Here is an 11,360-nt window from a genome sequence, read left to right on the forward strand (position 1 = left end):
AGTTCTTGTGCAAAGAAATAGGAAATCTTGGGTAAACTGCACACAAAGTAAAGTACCTAATTATAATTATTGTTGCCAAGACATGCTTTTCCAAAGACTCGTGTTGCTTACTTGGGTATATTTATGAAAACAGCTGCATAACCTACACAGAAAACAGAAAAGTGTAAAACACATATCGATTAAACGGTAGTCGTCAAGTACTTGATGGGGTCCTTCTGCGCCATGCTTAATACATTAGTAAGTTGTTTCACATGCTGTGCAGTCTGACTCCCTCTTTCCTCTTTCTCGCTCTCTCTCTCTCTATTTCGCTCTTCATCTCTCTGTATTTGCTTGCCCTCTTAAAATTTTAAACGGAATTCGTCATAAAGCAGACCACAAGAGAAACAAGCTACACAACAAAAAAAACAAAAACCAGACACTTGGACTTTGAACGCTCTACGTGTCGCTGCCGGCGTCGTCGTTGTCGTCTGCGTGGCTAATGACGACGACGCAACAGCAGCAGCGACCGCGATGTCGATGCCGTTGAGTAGCATTGAGAAAATTCGATGAGTGGAAGCAAGTAGAAGAATAAAACGAACTCTTTTTGTTCTTTAACTAAATTTAGACAAGTTGGTGCTGCGAGCAAAGACCAACTCTTGGCATACGTCATTTCAAACATGCATACATGCATATGTACAGTGTCTCGCAGTTTAACTGGAACAGCGCCTAGCAAAAAAGTTAATTGCCTGCCATAAACAAATTATTCAATATTTTTCAAAAATTCCAAAGACCGATGGCAGGTACATATATTGACTACCTAAATGACTATATGACCCCCATAAACTGGGGTTTTCCCACCGGCTAGGTCGGGTTATGTAAAAAAGTACCTTAATTTGTGGTCACATATTATGTGGAACAATGGCGTTATGGACACCTGGGTGCCATAAAACCCTGATTTTTTACGTCAGGTTGATTATTTTTGGTATAAATAGACCAATCCTTCGTAGTCAGATTAGTTATATCCTGCATCTCGGGTGCAACCAGCCAACAAGGACTATGTGCAAGCGGACTACCATTGAACAACGGAAACTGATCCTGGAACACTTCAGGATTGGATATTCATATCGCCAAATAGCTAAAATGGTAAATCTAAGCACCACAACTGTATTCAATATCATTCGGCGCTTCGTCGGCGAAAATCGGATAGAGGACAAGGGCAGAAAGGCACCAAACAAGATTTTCACCGAACAGGAGGAGCGGAGGATCATCAGGAAAATAAGGGAAAATGCCAAGCTATCGGCTCCAAAACTGACTCCACAGATGGAGGACGAAATGGGGCAAAAGTGCAGTGTGGAATCTGTGCGCCGGGTTCTGCGCAACCATGACTTTAATGCCCAAGTACCACGGAATAAGCCCTTTATAAGCGCCAAAAATAAAGGGACTAGGATGGCATTCGTCAAAACCCACTTGGACAAGGATTTGGAGTTCTGGAACAAATTCATATTTGAAGATGAGCCCAAATTCAACATTTTTGGCTCAGACGGACAAAATTATGTGTGGCGACAGTCCAATACTGAGCTGAGTTCCAAAATCCTAAAGGCAACAGTCAAGCACGACGGAGGAAGTGTCATGGTATGGGCATGTATCTCGGCAGCCGGCGTCGGGAATTTGGTGTTTTTTGAAACAACAATGGACAAGAGTGTGTATTTCAATATATTAAAGGAAAATTTACTCCAAAGTGCCAAGAAGCTAGGAATCCGACGTACTTTCCGGTTCTACCACGACAACGACCAGGACAAAAGCCAAGCATAAGTCCGGATTAGTACAGTCCTGGCATATCTGGAACTGCCCCCACACAATAATTCCATAGGCCCAGTCTCCAGATTTAAATGTTATTTAAAATTTGTGGGCTCTGCTGGAAAATAACATCAGGAATCACAGATCCGATCTCAAAAATGCTCTGCTGGATGAGTGGAGCAAAGTCAGTCCAGAAACCACCCGGAAGCTGGTATCTTCCATGAATAATAGGTTAGGGGACTTTATTAGGGCTAAAGGATATCATACTAAGTATTAACATCCTTATTTAAGTTTTTATACGCCTAATATGTTACTTTTCTAAGACTGTTCCAAAAAAACGTTGACATGTATTTTGGATATGTTTTCAGTTTTTGACGAATTTCAGTTAATTAATTAATATTTTAATAAAAACTGAAGTTTCCTTTTCAAACGTGATATAACATAAAACAAATTGGCATTTAAACATTTTGAGTTAGTTTTTTTGTTTAAACCTTATAGCACTTTAAATTTTTTGCTAGGCGCTGTTCCAGTTGAACTGCGAGACACTGTATGTATGCATGCCAGTTGCCATGTTGGGGGTACAGTTTGACATGCCACACACTCGTCCACAGTTTACGCATTGATGCTCTACATACATACATACATATGTGCCGATCAACAGCAGATCAACGAGTGCATATGTACTGCGAACACACACACACACGCACATACACATCCACAGACGAGTCATGTGTTGTCTCTGTGCAAGCTTTTAGTTCGCTCCAATGACAAACTGTTAAATATCATAGTGTGTACTACAAACACACACGTACATATTTGCCGACTGCGCTGAACTTTGAGTTTGAGCATGTTAAAAGCTGTTCTTGTTGTTGTTGTTTTTGCCGTTCCGTTGGATTTTTGTTTTCAGCTTCTTTCTTCGACGCTTCCGTTGCTGTATAAATGCTTGATTTTGTATATTTTAATAATCTACTAGTTTATATGTACATACATATGCATATGTATATATGTGTGTTCGCAGATTTCTTGGCGCAAGCTTTTTAATTTCATTATTTTTTTTTGTTTTTATTTTTTTTCGTTTGTTTGCTAAAAACACAACCTTGATCTTTTATTTATGGATGTGCGAGTTCTACAACTGTGCGTGCGTGTGTGTGTGTTGTTCTTGAAATGCACCAATAAACATGATGTGATATGATCCGACTCAAATCTATTGAACTGAAATATAAGATCGTATGTAGTTATAACTAGAGAGACAAATGCAGCTTGGCGCAGTTTCTTCGATTTCAGAAAATCCATTCGGTGGTAAATAGATTATAGATGGGAAATACCATTAAGAATTGTTTTGATTAAAATTTATTTACATTTTGCAGTAGTCGCAATTCACAGTACAATCACAATAAATTATTAAATCTGTTAAAGTTTGTCGACAGGACAGGACCTATTTTATATGTATATATATATATATATATATATATATATATATATATACATATATATAAATATATAATGATAATAGTGTATTTGAGTTAGGAATATGTCAAGCTGTCGCTGGGAAAATGCTCAGCTGTTGACCCCGTTATTGGCCTGCAATTAAAGCAGGCCTCAAGTTGAGCAAGTCGCGAGTCCTGTCAGAGTTGAAAATGGACAACGAAACAGTAGACATGATGCGGGACAGTGGCGCATCGGGTGCTTCGTTGCTCAGTAAATCGAATCCGGTCTTCTGTTGCTATTTGGTTTGGAGCACTGTGCTTATCATTAAGATGCTGCTGATGACCCTGTTGACGGCCCGTCAGCGCTTCAAGACCAAAGCGGTTGCCAATCCCGAGGACATGCGGATGACCCGCGCCGACGAGGTCCGCTTCAATGATGCCAACGTGGAGCGCGTGCGTCGGTGAGTAAAAAAACATATTATAATAATATTATTAATAGCAATAGAATACACGCAATAGTTCATTTGCTTGCTAATTACTCTCACTCTCGTTGGGTCGACAAACAAGCAATCAAACAAACAAACTGTAAAATCTAGTTCAAATAAGTGCGACATTTTTTCACTTTTGTCTGTCTGTCAGCTATTCGACTTCCTTTGCCGGGTGCTAATTGTGTTTGTCACGCTTCTTATACCTTATTCGCATGACGAGCGCATATTGGTTCCGACCATCATGCAAATGTGTAGTGCAGTGTGTGGGACCCACTACGAACTACACATGCTACAGCTTGCTGTATATTATTATTATACATCAATTTATTTCAATTATAATCATTTCACATCCATCATGCAAATGATGTCGTGTATGGGCCCCCAAACTTTCAATTGACTTTTGTTTATTTTCAGTGCTCATCGCAACGATTTGGAGAATATTCTACCTTTCCTGCTATTGACGCTCGCCTACGTCTCGTGCGGCCCCCATCCCCTCGCCGCTAAACTGCTCATACGCATCGGGGCCAGTGCACGTCTGCTGCACACTCTGGTCTACGCGGTGTTTCCAATGCCGCAACCGACTCGTGCGATCAGTTTCTTTATCACATTTTCCATTATGATCTACGAGGCTGTTTATGTGCTCCTCTGCTCCGTCAAGTATATCTAAGCGGAGAGGGGCAACTGGGAGGAAGGGTCAGTTTAATGAGTCGTTTACATTTTTTTTTATTATTTATAAGTTTATATCTGCCCAGTCACCTAGTCTTGAACTACTCCAATCACACATACAACAAACACAGAGACACATAATATATGGAACCAGTTTGGCGAGTTGTTTGGCTTTTGAAGCCATTTGCGTATTTTTGATCTGCGCAGCAAATCATTTGCTAAAGTTCGCTCTAGAAGCATAGACCACAACACGCACGCACACACACACACACTCGAAACACTCCACACACACAAACGAGAACTCCTCGAAATGTCCTCTAGTCATATGAATAGCAGTAGTAGTAGTAGTAATAGTAATAATAACAGCACAATGGATCTGCTCACATTGGAGAATCCAGTGTTCTGTTGCTATCTCTTTTGGGCCACTGTGCTGGTGGTGAAGATGCTGCTGATGTCTCTGCTGACGGCGCTGCAACGCTTTCGCTACAAGGTGAGTTCAATTCCAGTGCATTATATATAGAAAATTCAACTCATTTCACACTCATTCACACACAATCCATTCCATTCGTTCCACAGCTGCTGGGTCTGGTGCCATTGGCGTTGCGGCGAAAGGTAAAACACTCACCACATCCACTCATTCCATGAAGCAGCTATTTTCATTGCATTTTCCTCACGGATCTTCACTTTCGCTCTCGCTCCACCCGCTGCGCTTACGTATTGGAAGTGGAAGTCGGTGCGAGCCACTATTTGCCTTTCCATGAGCACAGTCCATTTATTCCATTTATGAATTGTTACTGGAACGTTGAGTTTTTTGCTTCCAGGTGTTCCCCAATGAGGAGGATCTGTTCTTCAAGAATATCGAAGTTCAATTCGATGATCCACGCGTGGAACGCGTGCGCAGGTATGTGGCATCAAGTGGATCAAGCATGTGCGAAAAATCAATCTCCTTTCTTCTCTGTCTCTCTCTTTCTTTAGAGCGCATCGCAACGACATGGAGAACATTCTGCCGTACTTCATTATGGCATTGATATACGTGTGCACCAATCCCAATCCGATGATCGCCTGTAATCTGTTCCGTCTGGCTGCCATTGCACGCATTGTTCACACGCTTGTCTACGCCGTGGTTGCAGTGCCGCAACCGTCACGTATTCTTGCCTTTGCCACCATGCTGATCATCACCTTCTACATGGCAGCTGTGGTTGCATTGCGCACGCTTCGCTTTATTTGAATCTTAAATAATGGCGCCATTTGCAAGTGCGCATTTGGCAGGGTGACAAACATAAAACTTTTATAGGTTCAGGGTTGCCGATTACTAGTAAAACTAAATAAATAATTGAAGAACAATTTAACTGTTATTGTTAACAGACGTCACAGCTACGTTACCTTGTACATATCTTGTACCATGAATACGTAGTTACAAAATGTAAACACAGATTTGGTTTCAACAATTTTGGTTTTGGTTTATGTTTCGCCATTAATTTAACTATAATTAATTTGAGATACAGCTAAAGAGAACAGAAACAAAATAAAAATAAACAAGAGAAATTTAAGTTTACGGGTTAGTTAGCCATTGCTGGCATATTCTAAGTACAGTGCCCAGCTTTATACTTTAGATATTGAAGCCCGAATCGCGCATGCATTTTTTGTGCGCCTCAATCAGCTTTGTGCAGTTCTCCTCGCCGTTCTCCATAATACTGCAAGCAAAACGGATAAAGCAAATAATTATTGTTGCGTCACTCTCCCCCTCTGTTTGTCTCTCGCGCTCTTACCATTGGTCACGTGCACGTTTGGTTTCAGGACAGGCGCAGCAGGCTTTGCATTTGGGCTTGTCGCCGGCGGCGGCGGCATCTGTGGCCTTGGACGCTGGTGCTGCTGCGGTCGCAACGACTTCGACTCCCTTCGACGAATTACTGCCCATTGTGTGTGTTTAGCGGAAGCTGCTGCTGTGCGTTTTATATGAAATTATGCACCTTTGCTTGTTTTGTTTATGTAATAAATCTTACCAAAGTTTGCAATATATATGCGAGGCTTTATTTCACCACAACTGATGGATAGCAAATTCAAGTTCACACACACACATGAAGATGTACAATAACAGCTGTGCTGCTGCCTATCGATAGGCAGCGTTGCATCACACGTGCTGCAATGCAAGCAAATTATCGATGCAACCAAATTTCGGCAATATAGAAAATGAATCGAAAATTTATAGAAAATGAGCGTAAATTCTACTTTATTCTATGTTCAAATTGAGCTTTATTCTATATAAAATGTATATATATCTGTCTGCTATGCGCGAACTTAAACTGTCGACACATTTATCGATATGCAAGCAAGTAACTGTTTATTTTTTGACAACTGTTTGTGTTTGTTGGTGTGTTAATAACTAAGCACTGTTTATGGTAAGAGCAATAATATATATACAATTTACGCCGTCTCCATTTGCTGCGTATTTTTCGCTTTGCTGGTGCTGCTGCTAGTAGATGCTGTTTCTGTCTCTGCAACCGTCTGCTTTAGCCGTTGTAGCATGTTGAATGAGACCAGATCCAGTTTTAAATGTTGCACGCTCAAAGCGCTGCCATCCCAATCGAACAGCACCTTCAATTTCGCCGCATCACACAGATTTAGCAATTCTATCAGCGACATGGAAACAGTTAGTTATTGTAAATACCCTAGCAAAAAAAAAAACTCACCCATGCCACCACTTTGGTACTCATTGCGCTCCTTTTCCAGGGTGATTCGGATGACATCCTGTCGCGCCGCATGCTGATTGGCCCGATTTTTGCCAATCGATTGCTTTAATGCAATCTGTTCCAGTTCGTCATCGAATCGTTGGAAATACAATGCAATCAAATCTTCAAATTCCTGTGCACTCAACGGCTCTGTGCGTCCCTCCTCGATGTGGCCCAGGAACCAGCTCAGCTTTTCTCCCATTATATTGCTCTTGATTGCATGCCCCATACGGACTTTGTGTTTGTTATTCTGTCGGCGCGCTTTTTTGCCCAACGCCTTGGTTTTGCGACTGTTGGGATGCTTGCATTTCTGCAACTCCTTGCGTAAGTTCGTCTGCAATTACAAAATGCAATTAACTACGATAATATTTATATACAAACTTAATGCGACTTGCCATTTTTGCTTAGCACGTTTTTGGTTTTAATTTGTTTTGGCACAGCTGTTGGTGGTTATCGATATTGCGGCTCATCGGATGTGGCGATATTTAACGTTAGAGGGTGCAACGATCGCTATGTATGTATCATATGTTTCGAACAGTCATTAAAAGTTAGGATTTTTGTAAATGACCAAAGCATTTTGATTTTTAAATTATTTAAGCATGTTTCTTTTTTGGCAGGGAAACAACCAACTTTCGCACAGATGTTAAGCGCTATCGAAACGCTATCGGTTGACGGCAGATGGCGCCAGTGAATCGATCAGCACCACCTGGCAAACAGCTGACTGACTAAATGCAAAACAAACTCGATTGCTTAGAACGCGGCCAGAAGTTCGCTCGATAAGGGCGATCATTAGGAAGGAGGGCAATTTGAGCTGAGTGCATTCTCAACGACCGAGCGCGTCGCAGCATTTCCAGGTGTTGTATTCGTCGTCGTCGCGTGCTCAAAGCGTCAGCAAGCTAATGCAAATATCTTTCACATTTGTTCGTTTTCAGGCCATTCCCACGCTTTATCTACCATACACACCCACCCACCCACCCATTCAACAATGGCAATGGCAACACATTTGCTGCGAAATGCAAGCACACTTTGGCTGCTCCGAAACTGTCGTCGCTCGCGGCCTCTCACTGTGAGTATTTTCCCATTTTTATTTGCATAGCAAAAAAATTCTTCCTCCATTGAAGTTCGGAAAGCGACGACAATCGACAATGTCGTGAAGTTCAGCGATGTGTTTTGTGTTATGTAATCAAATTCGCACAACAAGTGGGCAATTCAAATGGTGATTGCTGCACGAGTGCGAACGCAACAGCATGCTTCGCCACGCACATCACAGCAACAGGTGCGAGCGAAAGGGGTGCAGAGAGCAAACGAGAAACAGAGACACAGAAAGAGGGAGAGAGAGAGCGCTGCTCGCTACTGTTGTTGCACGACTCTCGACAGAGGGCGCAGTTGCTGCTGGTGGCGGAGCGAGTAATTAACTTGCAATGAAAATTATAATCGCTTTGTGTAGTTATATCCGATCGCATCAAATAGATACATATGTATATATATATATATATATATGGCTACATCTGGTTAATCAGTCCTATTTGCATCTATGCTGATAACAATCGCTTCATTTTTATTGCAATGTTAATATTCAACGGATTATTTGCTTCTATTATTTTTTTTTAATTATTCCTGAAGGTTAAATTTTTGAACATTAAAAGGGTATTTAATCTTCGGGTAGACCAATGCAAACAACTTTATTCATTCATTCTTCACTTGACTTCTTCCTATCGATTTGCATTTTGGATTTCGAACCTGAGCTAAAATTTGTTTTTGTTCTTCTTTTTTTCTGGTCTCGCAGCTGGCTCGCTGCCTGCATTTGACGCCCTGCGTGGAGAAGAAGGTGGCCTTCCATCTGAGCGACATTGGCGAGGGCATACGGGAGGTGACAGTGAAGGAGTGGTTCGTCAAGGTGGGCGACACCGTCGAGCAGTTCGACAATCTGTGCGAGGTGCAATCGGATAAGGCTTCGGTGACGATCACCAGTCGCTACGATGGCAAGATCACCCAGATCTTTCACAGCATCGATGAGCTGGCTCTGGTCGGTAAACCCCTGCTCGAATTTGAAGTCGCCGATGAGGATGAGGGCGAGAGTAGTACCAGCAGTAGCGATAGCTCCGACAGTGATGCGGTTCCAGCCGCAGCCTGTGGCGCTTCAATAGCAGCCGCATCTGGTGCACGGCACATAACGCCTGCTACACCCGCTGTGCGTCGACTAGCCAAGGAGAACCGGTTGAATCTGGCTCAGGTGCCGCCAACGGGCAGAAATGGTCGTGTGCTCAAGGGCGATGTGCTGGAGTATTTGGGCAAAGTGCCCAAGGGCACAAATGTGCCCCATCCCACCAATTTACCCAGAGAAGGGGCTGCTACAGCCGCCGCTCCAGCTGCAATGCCGCCCGTGCCGGCGCCAGCGGATCGTGTGGAGGTGCTCAAGGGCGTACGCAAGGCCATGCTCAAGACTATGACGATATCGCAGGTGAGTACGGCTCTAGCTGAGATACCATCAAGTACATGTATATATATATTTGATTTATATATATATATATATTTGATTTGAATTCTTTAGCTTAGTTTAGTTGCTTTAATTTGTCTAATTATTTCTCTGTGTCGCACAGCAAATTCCGCAATTTGCTTATAGTGATGAGATCGATATGTCGAGTCTGATCCAGTTTCGGGCCCAACTGCAGGTGGCTGCAAAGGAGCAGGGTTTGCCCAAGCTGACCTTCATGCCGTTCTGCATCAAGGCGGCGAGCATTGCCTTGACCAAGTATCCGATATTGAACAGCTCACTGGATTTGGCCAGCGAGTCGGTTGTGTACAAGGGGTCGCACAACATAAGCGTTGCCATCGATACGCCCCAGGGTCTGGTGGTGCCCAGCATTAAGAATTGTCAGGCCAAGAGCATTGTACAGATTGCCAAGGATCTGAATGCGCTCGTTGAGCGTGGACGCACTGGCACACTGACGCCATCCGATTTTGCTGACGGCACCTTTTCTCTGTCCAACATTGGCTCGGTAAGTAAATTGATATTCCTGTAGTTGATGTGGTTTGTTAATGGATAACTGGTTTTCTAGGTGGGCGGCACATATACGCATCCTCGCATCATGTCACCCCAGGTGGCAATTGGGGCGATGGGCAAAACGATGGTGAAGCCGCGATTCAACGACAAGGACGAGTTGGTCAAGGCGTATATTATGAGTGTCAGTTGGTCCGCTGATCATCGGGTGATTGACGGCGTCACCATTGCCCGCTTCTCCAATGTGTGGAAGGAGCACTTGGAGCAGCCGGCACTATTCTTGCTACATTGAAGCATTGACTCCAACTGCAGCTGCCACAGCTCAATGATCAACCGTTAAGGCTGTTCTCTTGCATTTATTTACAAAGAAAAACAAAAACAAAAACAAAACAAATCATTTTACAACAACAAGCAACAATTGGCTGCCATGTGACGCACTTTTCCTAAAACTGCCACCAACTATATCCAGAATGTGCATTCATAGCAGGCGCCACTTTTACTGGCTCCTCGACTCTTTTTGTTGTTGTTTGTTTAGCTTTAAGCTTTGAGCGCTTAACCGTTATACTTTCTCTTTAACTGCATTTATGTTGCATTTTCACATGCGCAAAAAAAAAAATCAAAACAAAACAAAAACAAAAATTAATTCTTAGTTCACTTATGTTGTAGTTTTTAATGCTGCTTACAGCCTAACTGTATATTGTTCATTTTAAATATATATTTGATGTACTCATGTTGTATGTGCCTTGTGTCTTCCTATAAACATCCAATTCAATTCAATTCAATTCAATTCATGTAAAGTCAAATGACCTCCGAGTATCAGTGATGCGAAAGTGGCTTGATTTACCTAGAGAAATGCTTTTGCCTCAAAATCAATCTGATTCAGATAATAATAATATGAAATACGTGCATGAATACGTGTTTATTTATTGGGTTTATTTTTATTTTAGCTGGACTCGCAGTGCTTTCAACTCAATTTCCAGCTGTAGCTATAACTGTAAACCGCACACACTCTTCTATTTATGTATGTGCTTGTGTTTGTCGGCGTTGAATTGCATTGGAACACACGTGGCTGACTGGCTGGCAGCTGTGTCATGCGCAGTGACTGGAAGCGGAATCCAACAAGTGCGGCACGGCAAATGGAAAAAAGTGGCTAAGCGCCAAATGGCCGAGCTGGCGCGCGCACGCCATTTCCAGTCTGTTTAGCGTCCATTGAACGCGTATAGGAATTTCAACATCAGCGGTCGCACAACACCAACTTACAAATAATTCACCA

General features: G+C 42.6%; 5 protein-coding genes and 1 long non-coding RNA gene across 8 annotated transcripts; 4 read left to right on the forward strand and 2 right to left on the reverse strand.

Annotated features, from left to right (window-relative positions):
- Window positions 1–3,413: 3,413 nt before the first annotated feature.
- Window positions 3,414–4,508, forward strand: LOC6565905 (microsomal glutathione S-transferase 1). The gene is made up of 3 exons (XM_032738960.2): window positions 3,414–3,664; window positions 4,106–4,384; window positions 4,444–4,508. Exons 1-2 carry the CDS (start codon window positions 3,414–3,416, stop codon window positions 4,356–4,358), a joined length of 504 nt encoding a protein of 167 aa, XP_032594851.1. The 3' UTR covers window positions 4,359–4,384; window positions 4,444–4,508.
- A 94-nt stretch (window positions 4,509–4,602) lies between these two features.
- Window positions 4,603–5,701, forward strand: LOC6565906 (microsomal glutathione S-transferase 1). Of its 2 annotated transcripts, XM_001992200.2 has the most exons (4): window positions 4,603–4,847; window positions 4,934–4,969; window positions 5,179–5,258; window positions 5,333–5,701. In XM_001992200.2, the coding sequence occupies exons 1-4, from the start codon at window positions 4,668–4,670 to the stop codon at window positions 5,583–5,585; spliced, it is 549 nt and encodes a 182-aa protein (XP_001992236.2). In that variant the 5' UTR covers window positions 4,603–4,667; the 3' UTR covers window positions 5,586–5,701. The 2 variants fall into 2 exon arrangements, with proteins under 2 accessions (XP_001992236.2, XP_032594849.1); XM_032738958.1 differs by lacking the exon at window positions 4,934–4,969.
- Window positions 5,702–5,796: 95 nt separating this feature from the next.
- On the reverse strand, window positions 5,797–6,428 carry LOC6565907 (cytochrome c oxidase copper chaperone). 2 transcript variants are annotated; one of them, XM_001992201.3, is made up of 3 exons: window positions 6,361–6,428; window positions 6,127–6,297; window positions 5,797–6,051 (listed from the first exon to the last, which is right to left on the reverse strand). In XM_001992201.3, exons 2-3 carry the CDS (start codon window positions 6,273–6,275, stop codon window positions 5,967–5,969), a joined length of 234 nt encoding a protein of 77 aa, XP_001992237.1. In that variant the 5' UTR covers window positions 6,276–6,297; window positions 6,361–6,428; the 3' UTR covers window positions 5,797–5,966. The 2 variants fall into 2 exon arrangements, with proteins under 2 accessions (XP_001992237.1, XP_032594852.1); XM_032738961.2 differs by having other exon boundaries at window positions 6,127–6,300; window positions 6,361–6,420.
- A 253-nt stretch (window positions 6,429–6,681) lies between these two features.
- On the reverse strand, window positions 6,682–7,523 carry LOC6565605 (translation machinery-associated protein 16 homolog). The gene is made up of 3 exons (XM_032738727.2): window positions 7,482–7,523; window positions 7,048–7,420; window positions 6,682–6,987 (listed from the first exon to the last, which is right to left on the reverse strand). The coding sequence occupies exons 1-3, from the start codon at window positions 7,482–7,484 to the stop codon at window positions 6,782–6,784; spliced, it is 582 nt and encodes a 193-aa protein (XP_032594618.1). The 5' UTR covers window positions 7,485–7,523; the 3' UTR covers window positions 6,682–6,781.
- Window positions 7,344–7,653, forward strand: LOC116805626. The gene is made up of 2 exons (XR_004365298.1): window positions 7,344–7,410; window positions 7,527–7,653. It is a non-coding gene; the product is annotated as an uncharacterized LOC116805626 (long non-coding RNA).
- Window positions 7,654–7,818: 165 nt separating this feature from the next.
- Window positions 7,819–10,824, forward strand: LOC6565606 (lipoamide acyltransferase component of branched-chain alpha-keto acid dehydrogenase complex, mitochondrial). Its single transcript, XM_001992203.3, has 5 exons — window positions 7,819–7,940; window positions 8,019–8,152; window positions 8,873–9,547; window positions 9,687–10,085; window positions 10,146–10,824. Exons 2-5 carry the CDS (start codon window positions 8,072–8,074, stop codon window positions 10,377–10,379), a joined length of 1,389 nt encoding a protein of 462 aa, XP_001992239.2. The 5' UTR covers window positions 7,819–7,940; window positions 8,019–8,071; the 3' UTR covers window positions 10,380–10,824.
- The last annotated feature ends 536 nt before the right edge of the window (window positions 10,825–11,360 follow it).

Source organism: Drosophila grimshawi, unplaced genomic scaffold (assembly GCF_018153295.1).
Source record: "Drosophila grimshawi isolate 15287-2541.00 unplaced genomic scaffold, ASM1815329v1 contig_848, whole genome shotgun sequence".
Lineage (NCBI taxonomy): Eukaryota > Metazoa > Arthropoda > Insecta > Diptera > Drosophilidae > Drosophila > Drosophila grimshawi.